General features: G+C 48.8%; 1 protein-coding gene across 3 annotated transcripts in view; it reads left to right on the forward strand.

Moving 5' to 3' along the window:
• The window catches only part of CRACR2A (calcium release activated channel regulator 2A), a 125,713-nt gene that overhangs the window by 66,346 nt on the left and 43,780 nt on the right, over positions 1-15,587 (forward strand). For all 3 annotated transcript variants that reach the window (XR_006888999.1, XM_046663697.1, XM_046663759.1), the window contains exon 7: positions 13,885-13,975. Coding sequence is in view for 2 of the 3 variants with exons in the window: in XM_046663697.1 (XP_046519653.1) it covers positions 13,885-13,975 (91 nt within the window). In the remaining variant the exon portion in view is untranslated. The remainder of the gene's footprint in view (positions 1-13,884; positions 13,976-15,587) is intronic.

Below are 15,587 nucleotides of genomic sequence, written 5' to 3' on the forward strand. Positions count from 1 at the left end.
TATGTGTGAAAAACAGAAACACTCAGCCTGCTTTCTCTTATATCTTATATTCCGTGATGCCTCCTTACTGCTGTCTGCCAGAGTGGGGGCCAGGCCTTATGGCTGTCATAATATATGTATTTTTAAGCCCTCGCTCACATTTATCAGACTCCCACCATATGCTAGCCACTGTTCTACATACTTTCTAGGCACTAGCTCATTTGGACTATTCCTTATTATCGGCATTTTACAGGTGAGGAAGTCGAGGCCCTAAAAGATTAGTAACGTGCCCCAGAATACACGGCTTGTAAGTGGCAGAGCCGGGATTCAGAGGGAGGTAGTCTGGCCCCTGAGACCAGTTGGAAGACCATGCTACCTGCGTCTGGGCAGTAGGGCCCCAGCATGCTGGACCTACCCTCCAACCCAGGCCTGGCCTTCGGTCCCACCGAGTTTGCCCCTCGCTGACGACTCTCTCTCATCATGGTCTCACGTCTCTCCTGTTAACCTCTTTGTCCCCATGGCCTCTGTGGGTAATGAGTGATTTCTAGGACTCCTCCTTTGCCTAGAGGAGACAGGTCCAGGTCAGTTGAACACCAACACCAGAAGAGGCTGCTTAGGAACGAACTGGAACCAGCCTGTGTGCCGCAAATGTGGGGAGTAGGGGGCAGCCTGGTAGATGGCCATCCACTGGGGGGAACGGGTGTGCCACGGGGGTGCTGTGCTTGTCCACAGCCATCGAGCATATGTTACAGCAGTGAGCTCGCATGTATGACTAAAGACAGGTTGCAATCCTGAAAGTGCCACCGACCCCGGGGCCCAGTTTGGGTAGAGCTTGGAAGCAGGCCGAAGTGGTCCTGCCCCGTGCCCCTGCCACGCTGTCTGGTCCCCGCCTGGACATTCGCACCTGTGCCTTAGGAATCCTCACAGTTCACGGCTGCGCCGTTCCACAGGCCTGCGCCTCGGAGCGCACGCTGCCCAGCACGCTTCCTGGTGCCCAGCAGCACCTCCGGGGGCAGTGTGCCAGAGTCTGTGCTGACACGGCCTTAGAGAGAGCACGCAAGCCCCTGATTTAAGGAGATTACCTTGTGTCTTACTGTGTAGATCGAATATCTCCACCTTGCCCTGAGCTCCTGTGCGTCGTGTGCCTGCCCCACATCTACTCTAACAGTAACTGGTCGAGGTCCATTGGGGATACACAGGTCTGGAAAAAAGGACCTTTAGGACCCTGAGTTATGAGAAAGCTGCGGCCAACTGGTGCTGGAGGGAACACAGCTGGGCTAGAGGAATGGTAGGAGTGTTCTGGGGAGAGGCGCCCAAGGCTCAGAGGAAGAAGGGGTTGAGGCTGTACTTCCGTATAGGCTTTAGCTGATTAAGTCGTGAGTCAGACAGGTCTGAGTTTGAGTCTTGGCTCTGCCACTTACTAGCTGTGTGACTTAGGCCAAGTTGCTTAACCTTGCTGAGTCTCAGTTTCCTTATCTGTAAGATGAAGACGATACTAGTATCCATCTCATAGAGTTTTGAGGATTAAAACGTGGTAATACGTGTAAGTATTTGGAACAAGGCTGGCACATAAGGATTCAATGAAGGTTAAAATAATAATAATTATTATTTTAAATAGGTATGTTTATCAGTCTTAGAGGCTTTGCCTGACTGAAGTAGAGAGTTTGAGCCTTGATATAATCAGAGGTGAAGTTTAAGAACCCTTTATCCTTCCGGACAACATGTTGTAGTCTTGGTATTCAAAGGGTGGTCCATGGACCAGCAGCATCACCATCATTTGAAACGTCTTAGGAATGCAGAATCTCAGGCCTCGCCCCGCCCTACTGCATCTGCATTTTCATCAGAGGGGCAGGGGCTTTGTGTGTAGATTTGAGAAGTGGGGCCTGGGAATCAGGAGCTGTGGGTTTGATTCATGTGCAGCTCTCCAACCAGCTAGCTCTGTGACCTTGCTCTTGTCTCTGGTCTCTCTGAGCCTCAGCTTTCCCACCTGTGAAATGAGGGGGCTGAATTCATTTCCAACCCTCCCTGCACCCCCACTCCCCTCTGACTCCGGCATTGATTGCCCTGAGGAGCCCCAGCGAGAGTCGAGTGGCCCCCAGAGAGATGGTGCTCTTGTTCTCTAAGGAGGGCGAGGGTAATTGCGGTCTGAATGGGAGTGATGAGTGGGCTCGTGGCCTGGCTTCTTATCTGCAGGACGCTGCCCTGCTGCCTGTGCTCCTGCGGAGAGGCCAGTGCTCCTAACTTGCTGCAGAGCCTCGGAACCCTCACATCCGTCTTACAGTGGCCTCCATTCATGCTTTTACCCTAATTTAATGATTGCTCTCAATGTGCTTGAGATGGTAGTCAAGGTCACTCTTGGCTGCATGTGCACAACTGGCTCAGCCAAATGTCCCAGCCATCTGTGCCCGTCCTCTGTCGATATCCCTGCCAGCTACACCTGCCCTGGGGTCAGCTGATGAAGGCCCACTCCTGGCTGGGGAGCTCTGGTGGGATTAGCGATTCACTGAGCTCTCCGGCCAGTCCCATTCCAGGGGTGTTCTCTGAGCGCAGAACCAGAGAACTGCAGGCTGTGGTGAGCAGAGCACTGAAATAGGGGACAGGAGAAACCTGAGTTCTTACCCAGGCACTGCCACTGACCAGCTGTGTGACCTCCAGCAACTTGCTTTACCTCTCTGTGCATCAGTTTTCTAACTGGCAACATGAGAGAATGGGATCGGTGTTTTCAAACTTTTTGTGTGACTCTTCACCAGAAGAAATACGTTTGACTTTGCAACTCCCATATACTTATATGTGTGTAACTGCAACAAAAGTTGCAACAAAAGTGCTCATGCTTATTACATGTGGCATACTCTGATCATTTCTGTTAGAGTCTCTTATTCTATTCTCTTCTATTAAATTAAAAAAAAATGTTGGTCACATCCTGCTTCTGGGTTATGAATGGACCAGATTGTCTATGAGGGCCTTTGCAGCTCAGAAGTCAAACTAGAAACTGGAAACCCCAATGAGGTAGAGAATATCTAAGTAGGATTCTTTACACATGACTCTGAGTGAAGGTAAGTCTTTCTGGGGCGTCTTCTAGGAGATGAGTTTGGAGGTTTGGGCTTGTCTGTGGGGGTGCAGAGCCAGCGTTAGAGGGGAGGAGAAGGGCCGCTCCGGGGAATGGCCTGATAGGGGCTGGAGTCAGGGAGGCCTGGGAACTCCCAGCCTCCTCTGCAAGCTCGCCTTCCAGTCCAGGGAACAACGATTCAGCTCCATCTGAAAAATGAGCATCCGTCCCAGAGATGGTGACGAGAGGTCAAGTCATTGCTGCTGTGTGTCCGGCAGGGCCGGGCACCACGGAATATAGTCCACCTGGTACTGGTAGCTCACGTTTAACGAGCGCTTACTCTGTGCCAGGCTCTGAGGTAGGAACACAGAACACAGAGTTCCCATCTTCGAGGAGTTTATGATCACACTGGTGAAGCAGAGGTCATACCCATAAAGATTCTACCACACAGCCACCCAGAAGATTCTCGTGCTGTTGAAACAGACAGCGTTGCCGTTGGCGGCAGCGGCCTCTTCTTCCTCCTCATCTTCTAAACCCTCCCTTTGTTTCTTTCTCCCATGGGGTCCAGAGAAAACGGGCTGTTTTCGGGGCAGGGGACGGGAGTAGGGGGGGTCTGGCCTCAACCAGGTCAGGCAGAATGCGGACCTCCTGCCCCCAGCTCCCCTGGCTGGGCCGTGCCCCTCAGGGGTCGTGTTGCTGCAGTGAGTGCAACAGGTCGGCCCCCACAGCCTCTCCAGCTTCCCCTCCCTTCTGGGAGGGAGGAGGATGCAGCTGGGTTGAGTGCATGGGGAAAGCCCTTGGTGGCTGATGTCAGGAGACCAACCTCTGGGGCATCGTCAGAAATAACTGGGGCCCTCCTTACCTCACTGACATGGGTTTTTTTGTAACCTCCATATTGGGGATAGGGGAAAGAGGCAATCTGGGAGCATCCCATCTCCCACCCCCTCGTCTTTTGGGGGGGAGGTTGAGGAAACCTGAGATCTGAGTCAGAATCCTGGATACAGCGTTTGACTCCGTTGTGTGTCCACTGGGAAGCAGCCTTAGCCCCATGGGGCAAGGTAGAGGCCACGGTCAAATGCGGGACCCTTGGGCCGAAGCCCAGCTCCTCTGCTGAACTTCCAGGGTGAGGTGTGCTCCCTCTGCACCTCCACTGCTTTCCGGGGAGTGGGGCGTGGAGTACCACTGACCACTCTCCCCTGTGTCCACCGTGCAGAAGCTCAGAGCACTTCACCTTTTTGCATGAGAGAGTTTGACCTGAGGAAGAACTTCCGGCCATCAGAATGAGAAGTTCCTTTGCCACAGAAAGCGCTCTCCCCAGTTACCTTTCTCTGGGACAAAAGCTTGAGCTCTCCAGATGGAGAAGGATGCTGTCTGGAGGCAGCAGGAGATTCGGATCTTTCATGGTGATCACTAGGGGATGCCGAGGGCCCACCCCAGGAGGACCCAATTCACTTGGTCTGGGGTGGGGGCTCGAAGTCTGCATTTATGAAACATTCTGAGGATTCTGAGTTTTAACCTGAGTTGGAATCTGCTGGATAAGTTGACCTGGTTGGGTTTCTTATCAAGATTTGCCCCTGGGGAGGCCGGGGGTAAGGAAGAATTAGGCTGTATCTAGGGAGTGCTTGGGGCTCTTTGAAGAAAAGTGCTTTTTAGATCAAAGGCAGGCCATGGGCTCTGCTCAATCGTCTGCAGCTCAGCAGCCTGGGAACACCACCCAGGCTGTGTGTTTCGCATCATCAGTAGGCCACACTTGGCCTTGACAAGCTTAGCAACACTCCCCACACCCTCGTTGGAATCAGCTCCTCATCTGCACAGGCTTTCCTTGTCCAGCTGAGTTAGGCCTCAGGCAATTTCCTGGGAGCACAGGGGCCCTTAAATCGCAGCCCCTGCCCAGCCATCCCGCGGGTGCTTTCTGTCTAGGGTGATGTCCCTGGGTTCTGAGAGAGTGTCCAGACCAGGAGGGGATGTGTCTTACAGCCTGACAGGCGGCCCCAACTATGATGCCGGTACCGTGACACAAGCCTGAGAAGAGGTGTCTGTGATGTGGGAGGGGGGTCATCATTTCCTTGACCTGGTCCCCCCAGGCAGGGCAGCAAATAAAGCATCATATATATGACAGATGGCCCTTACGTTCCACCTGTGAAGGGCTTTAACTGTGTGGTTCTCGAATGTTAGCTTCCTCCAGAATTACCAGACAATCTTGATTAAAAGGTAGATTCCTAGGTCCCTCCCCCAGAGAGTCTGAATCAGTGTGTCCTGGGGTGGGTCCCAGGAATGTGCATCTTAGCACACAGCCCAGGTGGTTCTGATGCAGGCAGGCCACAGACCATACTATGAGAAATGCTGCTCTAGCCTGTTCTTCCAAAATGTATCAGCCTGCAAAAGGTACACCCCAGGGCACCCTTCCAGTCTGTAATTTTAGTCCTGTTCCTAGAGTGAAGATTAGAAGTTCTCCATGAGGGCTCCAGGTGATGAGGCTGTGCCTTAATCGGGCACCTGTTTTTATTGGTATATTATTATCTGAGGCAGAAGCGCATTGTCAACATTGCCCTGGGTGTAGATTGGAAGGTGAGGACTGTTTGTGCTCTGTGTACACCACGGGCGTGCTTTGTAAACCTGACTAATGAAAAACGGTTTGCTTTATAGAATGGGATAAAGCTGCAAAGTTGGTTTATACAAGGCAGCAGAATCTAATTAGGGAGAAACCATCCATCTTGAAAATCCAATTGGCGATTTCACAGCCGTTGCAGAATTTTCTACACACTCTTATTTTTTCCTTTCATTCAGTTCTACTCTAATTGTGTGTATGTGTGTGTGTGTGTGTGTGAGAGAGAGAGAGAGAGCCAGCCAGACAGCCAGCCAGCCAGACAGAGACAGAGACAGAGACAGAGAGACAATTCGAGGGACTGAGAGAGACTGATTATGGGGAAACAAGAAAACCCTAAACAGGATTTTTCTGGTAAGGGCTTTTCTTGCTGCAGCTGCCCGAAGAAGGTGGCAGGGGGCAGTGGTGAGTCTGAATGCCTCACGCACGATTCTCGTCTCAGCCTCAAGGCTGGCTGAGGCTGAACGTGCTTCCATTTTCTTCTCTGGGAAATAGCAGACTCATGGAGACTTTTGTGGTCTTCACTCTGAGATCAGTGCGTGGGGGGCGGACTGGGGCAGACATGCGAAAGGCAGTCAGACCCCTCCCAAGATCTTGGCCCTCTCCGGCCCTGGCAGTGCCGTCAGCCCCTTCCTTGCTCCAGTTCATGTTCCCTCCATAACTGACAGACTCCAGATGGAATTTGGATCATTGACAATCCTAAACGCAAACGTGTGGAGTTGTCAGTTTTAAAACTTAGGATGCTTGGGAAGACAGTGCCGTGTTGTGGACAGAACACGGGCCTGGGAGTCGAGCCTGGTTCTCCGTCTTCTCTGACCCAGGTCATCTGGGTGACCACTGACTGGTCACTTCAGTGCTTTGACCCTCATTTCTTCACATGCGGAACAAAGGCATTGGGAATACACGAGCTTTTGAAGCTCACAGTCTATGATGGGAACGGGGACTCTTGCTCTCTTAGCATCTGCCTTTCACCAGACTTTTCAACCCAGGAGACATTGCTCAGACCGCTGCCCACCCACCCAGAAACGTGTGAAATCGGAACGCTTACACTCTCCTAGGCCAGTGGCCATTCCTGAAGCTCTGCCTCGAGTTCAAGCTTCTGACGTTTGTCTAAAATGTAGAGAAATGCCATTTGTTCTGTCCAAGGTCATGACTGCACCTTCATTCAGGGAAGGAAGAAGCTGCTTTTTTTCAGGAATGATTTCAGCACACCCCTGCCTAGAACCTAGAGGGTGGACCAGATGACTTTCTGAAACTCTCTGAAAATTGAACAGATTCTGTTCCTAAGTGAAGGCAAAAGAGAGAGGGAGCAGGAAATTATATTTTGACCAAGCAATATTGTATAGCAGGAAGGCCTTGGCCTGTGTGTCATTAGGTGGACCCCAGCAGTATTGCGTATTGATGCTTCGCTCCAGTATGGTACCTTAACTCTCAGTGTGCACAGCACTTTATGAAGGTTAATTAATTGTCACAGTCCCTGTGGGAGGCTGGCAGGGTAAGTTATTGCTAACTACATCTCACCTTCCAGTTCCCTGAACATTATCTGTAACGGCCTCTCATAACCTAAGCCTTATTCCTTCCCACATATCTCATCCTTAGATCTCCAGTAGCCCAATACCACATACGCATGTGCACACACACACACACACACACACCCCCACATATTATTGTCACCCTTTAGAGAGGGGGCATCTGCCACAGTCAGACACCCTGGGTGACATTTCATCCTCTAAGTTGGACCTGGGCTTTTCATCCTGGCTTTCAAAAGGGCTTATTCTTTCAGATCCATCACTGCCCTTATGGCATCTTTGGTATAAAATTGTTGCTCCTTCTCCCCACTGTTGGAAATCTCCCTTTTCTGTACTCAACCTTTCTTAACTTTCTCCCTGAGAACTGTACCATCCTCCGCCGACCAGAGCAGACAGCTTCCCCCTCTTCCCTCTAGTCAGGGCTCTGCGGTCACAGAGTTACTGTCAGCCAGAGCCCAGGTGGGATGGGGTCTACTTCAAGGCGTGAGGCTTCTTCTGCCTGTTCCTTTCCTCCATGCCACTTTAGCATTGGACTTGATCTTCATAGTTGCTAAATTCCTGGTGTGCAGAGACCTTTCCATAAGTCTGCATTATTTTACCCGGAGTATAGCTTTACGAAGGGCTAGTCAATGCTTTTTAATGTTGGCGGTGATGTTGCGGATCTCTCTTTCCACATTTAGTCTTCTCCACTGAGCCACCCAGGTCGTGTCCTTCCCCGTGCCACTCTGTTCCCTAATGCGTCCCCATTCCTGCCCACAACTTCATACCACATACGCCAAGCTGCTGCATGATTCCCCTTCGGTTTCTTTTTTTCTTTCTTCTTCTCCCCAAATAGTTGTATATTCTAGCTGTAGAGCCTATGTATGTGTGTATGTACGTATGTATGTATGTGTGTAGATCCTAGCTGTAGTTCTGCTGTGTGGGACGCCACCTCAGCATGGCCTGATGAGCAGTGCTAGGTCCAAACCAGCGAAACCCTGAGCCGCCGAAGCAGAGCACGTGAACTTAACCACTCGGCCACGGGGCCGGCCCCTCCCCTTCAGTTTCTACTTGCTGAAATCTGAAGGAATTACAGAGCAACAGCTCTCAAAATGGGGTCCACAGACCTCTGGAGAATCAGATAACTCATTGAATTAGAATTTGTTAAATGCAGTCTATCTGCTACCTCTGCTAGACACTTCCACATGCGTTATCTTGTTTAATCCTCACAACTTCTTTCTAAAGTGGGTACTACCATCCGATTTTCTAGATACAGAAAACCTCAGCTCCATGAGGTAATGTGACTTGTCTGAGGCCAGAAAGCTTGTAAATGTCAGAATCAGTATTTGAACCAAGGTTTTCTAACTCTGGGTCTAATGAACTCTGAGCCAACCATAGCTGTCAGCAGGAGGGTTTTGACCTAGACTACCCTGGAATATGCTAGAGGAACTATCCAGCCATTATAGTGAAAGAGAAGGAAGGAGAGGCTAAATATGAGTGCCCATGACTATTGCTTATTCTAGCTGGCTCCTTCACATATTCATCCCTCTGTCTTACTGAGAACTCGTGTTTCCTGCCCTCCCCTCTCTTTTATCTACCTCTCTCTGTCTTGTCCTCCCTCTGTAGCTTAAAATGACGAGGCACAGATAGCAGAGAATGAAATAATTAAATAAACACTGCCCAGGGCACAGAGTTCTTTTGAGAATGGCTAATAGAAGATAGATTGAATATATGCCCACATGTTATTAGTTAATAGCTCAGAGAGCTCTGTTTAGCTTGTTGCGCTTGTCTTGTTCAACATTTTTTTTCAGTGGCATAAATAAAGGGAGATAAGGGGGAATATTTTGTAGTAATAAAAAATTCCATCCATAGAGAAGATTCAACAGATATAAACCTTTATGCACCAAACAACATAGCAGCAAAATACATAATGCAGGAACTTTCCAAAAAACAAAGAAAATTTGATTAAAAACAATACTTTAGAAGATTTTTAGAAGACTTTAATAAACTTATCTTAGATTTGACATATTAGGCAAAAAGTATATTAAGTATATAAAGTATTTGAAACCATCAACCAGCAAGCTTAATTTAAGAGACAAATGTAGAGCTGTGTGCACTGCAATAGAATACACATTCTTCTCATAGAAGTTATGCAAAAGTTAATAATGTTTTTGGTTACAAAGGAAAGGCTAATTGAGTGCAAAAAGTAAATACCTTACCAGTATATTCTCTTAGTATAATAAACTAAAAACTAATTCTTTGCATATTTTTAAAAACACTCTTCTAATAATTCTCAGATAAATTAAATCATCAGAACCAACATTATAGATTATTTACCTTACATTGTGATTGAAAATGGGCAATATCAACAAAGCTTGGAAAGTCACTGAGTACACTGAACAACTAATTTGGATCCATTAAGATAGTGACAGGCTGGAAAGACAGACTGAATCTAACAAACATGAAATCTAACAGAATTACATTTGAGATCTCGCCATAATCCAAAAGGCAAATGGCAGAAGCACAAGATAGGAGAGCTATGATTCAGTACTACCATCTTTAAAACAAAAACAATCTCATAGCCATAAAGTTTAGAGATTTTAGTTGACAAATGGGTTCAGCATTCATCAAGGATGATGTGGCTGCCAAGAGAAGTTAATGTGAACTTAGGCTGCGTGAACAGATATGCAGCATCTAGAACAAGAGAGGCAGCAGTCCAGCTCTAATCTGCACCGATCAGACTTCGCACAGTGGGCATTCAGTTTTGGGCTCCATGGCTTGAGAAGGCTAAGTTAGAGCCCATTCCGAGAAGAGGAAAGGAAATGGTGAAAGGACTTATGAAAAAAAAAATCCACGTGAGACATGGGTGGAGGAAGTGGAGAGGCATGGCCTGGACCCAAGACTGCTCCTTGCAGTCCAATGCTGTTTTTAAATATTTGAAGGGTTTTCATGCAGAGGAGGGATAAGGTCATAAAAAGACATATTTCTGTGAGCCACAATATTCCAAAGATGAAAGAGCTGCTTAGAGATCCAGCAAGTTCCCCGTCATTCACTGTGGGTGTTCTGACCTAGTTTGGGTAAATACTTGGTGGGGATGTTGTGGCAAAGATTTTAACGCTGGAAAAATAGGCGGTTGGATCAGACAAACATTCCATCCCTGAAATTCTTCCATTTCCCTGGAATCTGGTATTCCCCTGATATGATCCACGGGCTTCTGAGTTTGGTATCCGAAGTCTTAAATTGATTTCTTACAGATTTTCATTATTAACATTTTAAGCAGAGGCCCTGTGGGTGACATAAATGTCTGAGTGTTCGTAGCCTAGTTGTGACAGCATAAACCCAAATGAAACAGTTGTTCAGGACTTTAAAAGTAAGTGTTCAAATAAAGACATATGGTGTCCTAAGCGTTCAGAGAAGGGGGTCAGTGAGGGTTGGAGAAGATGGGGAAATTCTCACAGAGAAGACTTCAGAGTCTATGTCTGTGTGCATCAGGTGATAGCAGTCCTTTTAGAAATTGTGGCAACAAAGATGTATATAATAAGCAAACATAATTGGTTGCCTCTTTCCTTTGATGGCAGAATATGGTGTGCCCGGCTGGAACGCCACCACACCATATGCGCAGATCTTTTAAGAGTTCTCTCGCCGTCGTTGCTCTCACAGCCACTGCGGAGCTCCCTGCAGACACGGGCTTTTGGCTCTGCAGCTCCTGTTCACACAGGCTGCGTCCCTAATGGATTGGTCTGAGTTTTTCTGACTAAGCTTCTGTTCTTCATCTTCCTGATTGCCTCTGACCCTTTCCAAACCCTGCAACCCTTTTATCCTCAACACTGAGCCCCTCCTTCCCTTGAGGAACATGGCCCTTGCCCTCTGCGGCCCATGATAAGAATTATTATAAAAAATAATCCCTTACATTTATTTAGGGCTTTGCAGTTCCAGATGCTTTTCATACGCTCTCACTTGTTTGTTCATCATGACAGTGCTGGGAGGAACATAGGGCAGGGACCACCCTGGGGTGTCAGGAGGTCACAGAACTTACCCAAGGTCATATAGAGGAAACAAGCTGGTTCTAGGATGAGAACCCAGGTCTTCTGATCCCTGAGCTGAGTTAATGTTGGGAATGGTGTGAACAGCATCTTACTGCTCCCCGTTTTGGGGACTCGTGTGTTCTGAGCTAGGCTGGTCATGAGTCAGTCAGTCCCTCTGGGCTCATCCTCTCAAATCATTCACCTGGGCAGTCTCCCAGGAGCCCAGCTTTCTTCAAAAGCACTTCCAAAGGCTTGGTTCCATGAGTGAGTCTGGTTGGGCCCAGGATCACAGATGCCCGTCTGGAGTCCCAGGGCTTCTTTGCGGTGGACCCAGCCTTTGTGAGTGAGGCCTGGGAGTGGGCACTATTCAGAAGCCATATCTGCCTTCCCTCTATTTGTTTTTTTTTTTTTTTAGCAATTTGCAAAATTACTTACTTTGATTAGCACACTCACATGTGAGTATGAAAAATATAGTTTATTAATTCAATCAAATAAAACGTAGAGCAAAGTTAACATATGTAATGATAGTATAGAATTAATGCCCTGCTTGGTTATTAGGCGTAAATGGTAAACAGCTCATATGAATGACTGTAATTAATATTGCGTTAGAGCCAAATCCATTTTTAAGTTTCTCTCATCTTACTTTATTAGTTCTTCAGTATTTATATAACTGGAATCACTGTCCAAAGTTTTCCTTGATACCATTTGCCATCTAGTATCTGAATTTCTTCAAGCACAGGAAGATAATTCCAGGGACTAAGAGAAAAACATCTTGCTTTCTGAAATTTCCTTGAAACTCTGTTTATATCTGCCCCTGAGGTGTCCCTATTCAATGGCCGGTGCCTTTGCTCCTTGTTTCTCTCCAAGATTTTCCTATAATTATTATGGGTTAGCTCAGTACAACAGTAACAATCCAAAACATCTGTCATTTACCAAGAAGAGATTTCTTACTCTTAGCCAAAAGGGCATCTGTTACACCCGGGAAGCCAAACATGTTGGTAAACACAGGCCTCCAGCTCGTGAAATTCTTGGAGAGCTGTCACCTTTTGCTGAGCACACTCTGGGGCCACCGCTGTACTTGCTCAAAGTCAGGTTTCTGGTCTTGGGGAGTATGACCCAGAAAGGGAACTCCTAGGCTGGTGCTGTGACAGGAGTGACCTTGGCCCTGGAGATCCACACTAGTTCCTTGGTCTGGGTCAGCTTTGTGGTTTTTGTAGAACTAGAAGGACGCCAGTCAAAATGGCTCCTTAGTCCTTGCTCAGTCTGTGCATGTGGTGTAAATGTTTCCTCAACAGGGAGCAAAGGAGGAGGGGCAGCAAGGGGCCAGGCTGCAGCCCCAGGCAGCAGGGAAGGCCTCGCACTGGATCGGAGTTCCAAGTGGACATAGGAACATGGGCAGGTAGGGGTTAAAATGACAGAAGGCTCAGGAGAATAAGTAGATTCCCATCCTTGATGTTTTGTTCGGAAATCTCTCCAGTACCTCTTAGAACTGAAAACCAGGGCTATTTCCTCAATTATTAAAGTCCTGCTTCAATAAAGGGCAGAGGGGGCTTGCCGCTGTTTGGGTTTAGAATGACAAGTGCCAAAATTTGCAGTACGTGTGTGTGTTACATTTTCAAAACAGAGCTCGAGAGCCATGACGTCAGCCTGTTCACTGGACCCTGGAGCTCCCTTAACAGAGAGGGAGGGCGGGGAGTGAGAGGCTGAGAGGGTCTTTCAGCGCCGGTCAGAGGGGAGGTATGAGAATGCAATCCCCTGGGAATGTGAACGCGTTGGTGTGATAATTCCCAGTCTCAGGGCAAATGCTAGTACCCGACCCTTCCCGTTTGAATTGGGGGGAGTAGTCAAAGGAGGATCTATTACTGGGAGAGAAGGAGGAACAACCCCAGGGATGACCTGCAAACCTTGTCCCCATAGCCACATTTGTCTTCATCTCTGTGTAGGAGCAGAGTGCGCCGGTACTTACTTCCTGTCCTGTGGGGCTCTTCAGAGAGGATGCTGAGGGAGGGGATGAGGACATCTCGTTATCACCGCCAGCCTTTATCCAGCCTCACCCTTCTCATACTGTCTGCCTGTGGCCCTGTGCCTGAGACGGCACTAACACTGGACAGTGTGGCCCCTTTCCTTTGTAGGGGGTGGTGGTGGCTGTGGTCGTCATCATGGAATCTTTTAAGATCTTCTAGATCTTATGAGAAATGTGGATCCCACAAACCTAAGCTCACAATGTCAGAAGAGGCCTCTGATAGTGCAGTTCAGACAGTGCTGATGAGACCAGGTAGAGGGAAAGCGTGCAAAGTGGGAACGAGATAAGCCAAGAAACTAAACAGGAAGGCAGCGCACACACGCAGCTTTATGCTGGCCACAAGCATGGGGACCAGCAGGCAGGAGGGAGCGTGAGTCTAGCAGAGGCCAGGGGCTTGGTGTTGCAATAAAGCAGAGTAAAGGAAGACAGAGCCAGGGAAGCTTCACCAAGGAACGTGTGGATCGTCTGGTAGAGATGGCTGGGAGGGTAGAGGAGAGGCCACCTGGAAAGGACCAGCAGCCAGAATAGGTCTTGTTGGGTCAGCTCATCCTCAGGAACTGATCCTGCAGGTTTGACCGACCTGAGCCACGCTGTCACCCCCCACAACCCACGGCTCCAGATGGGGTTCTGATGCCCAAGCCCAGGATAAAGGAATCTAACGTAGACCTCATCAGACTCTCCTTTTGCTACTTCTGCAGGAAAATTGCTGCTTATGATGAAGAAATCCAGCATCTCTACGAGGAGATGGAACAACAAATCAAGAGTGAGAAGGAGCAGTTTCTCCTGAAAGTAAGGGTCTGGCCCGGGGCTGGCTGTGAGGGGCAGGTTGAAGTCCCTCCTCCTCTGACTGCCTCCCTCAGTTTGGGACTGCAGTGCCCCCGCCCACAGCACTACTGATTCCTTCTGTCTCTGCTGTACTTATTTTTTTCAAGGCATTTGTCGCCTTCAAACATGGCCTATAATCCACTTGTGTATTTTGTTGATTGTGGCCTGTCTCCTCCTGCTAATGTGTAAGCTCCACGACCGCAGGGATTTTTATCTTCCACTTATGAAGGTGTCCTCTGCACTTCGACCAGGCCTGGAACATAGTGGGCACTCAACAAAGGCTTGTTGAATGAATCAGTGAATGAACAGATGAACAAAGGAATGAATGAAAGGATGAAGGTGCCTGCTTACCGGTTAGAGCAGCCTGAAGACTGGGTCTGACGTTGGCTGGTCCCTAGACCATATGGCAGGCCCACCCAGATGCCCCAGCCCCTTCCCCTCCATGCCCAGCAGCTCCCCAGGAGGACCATCCTTAGAGTCTATGCTTTCCCACCTGTCCCCTTAGACACCCAAGAAAAATCCAATCCCACCCTTCTCAGAAACCACGGGAGAAAATTTTAAACTCATAACCCTGTTCCTAGGCTGGCACTTACCCAGCCTCCTCCGAGCCCAGCTGTTTGGCTTGGGAAGTCAGAACTGGTGACGTGCTCTCCTTTACCAAGCTAAGCAGGTCCTTGGGGAGAAGATCCATAAAACAAAGCTACAAGAGGCTCTCTATTATCCATTTTTGGATTATCCACTCGATGGATTCTCAGCAGAAAAGTCTTTGATCTTGAATGGTGGCTCCCTGTCTTAGTCACTTTGGGCTGCTATAACAAAAATGCCATCAACTGAATGGCTTATAAACAAGAAATGTTTGTTTCTCCTGCTTCTGGAGGCTGGTAGTCTGAGATCCCGGTGCCAGCATGGTCAGGTTGTGGTGAGAGCCCTCTTCCGGGTGCAGGCTGCCGGCTTCTCTTGGTGTCCTCACATGGTGGGACGGGGCAAGCCAGCTCTCTGGGGTCTCTTTTATAAGAGCACTGATCACCTCCCAAACTCCCCACCTCCTAACCCTGTCACCTTTGCACTGGGATTTCAACATATGGAGTTTGGGGGACACAACATAGAAACCACATAGACAGGGTGCCCTGCCGCTCAGCACTGGGCCTGGGCTGCGGTCACCCCTGCTCTCCTAAGGCAGGCTGGTTTGAACCAAGTTTTAATTTTCTGCTGCTTCAGATTATCCACACCACAGCTTCATTTATTATGACAGATGTCATTCAAACTGAGAGGGGGCTGATGCTTTCCAGAAGAAGCCAGTCCTGTTCTCCAGTGAGAGCCCTCTGGAGGCCCGTCAGTCTTCCCACACCCCCCCTGTTCTTTTAGAGCGTTGGCATCCCGGCTGTCCTCGACCTTCAGCGTAGTCGAATGAGGATATGGCAGACAGAACTCACACGCTCCTCACCAAGCAGACCCTAAAGAAATCTCCTGAGAACAGAGAGCTTTTTCCCTGCAGGGGAAAGGAGAGCCACTGCCATTACCCCAGATGACCTACTGTACAAAGGGGCCGAGCTCTGGGGCATTTGGCCCCCTCTGC

Source organism: Equus quagga, chromosome 1, assembly GCF_021613505.1.
Source record: "Equus quagga isolate Etosha38 chromosome 1, UCLA_HA_Equagga_1.0, whole genome shotgun sequence".
Taxonomy (NCBI): Eukaryota; Metazoa; Chordata; class Mammalia; order Perissodactyla; family Equidae; genus Equus; species Equus quagga.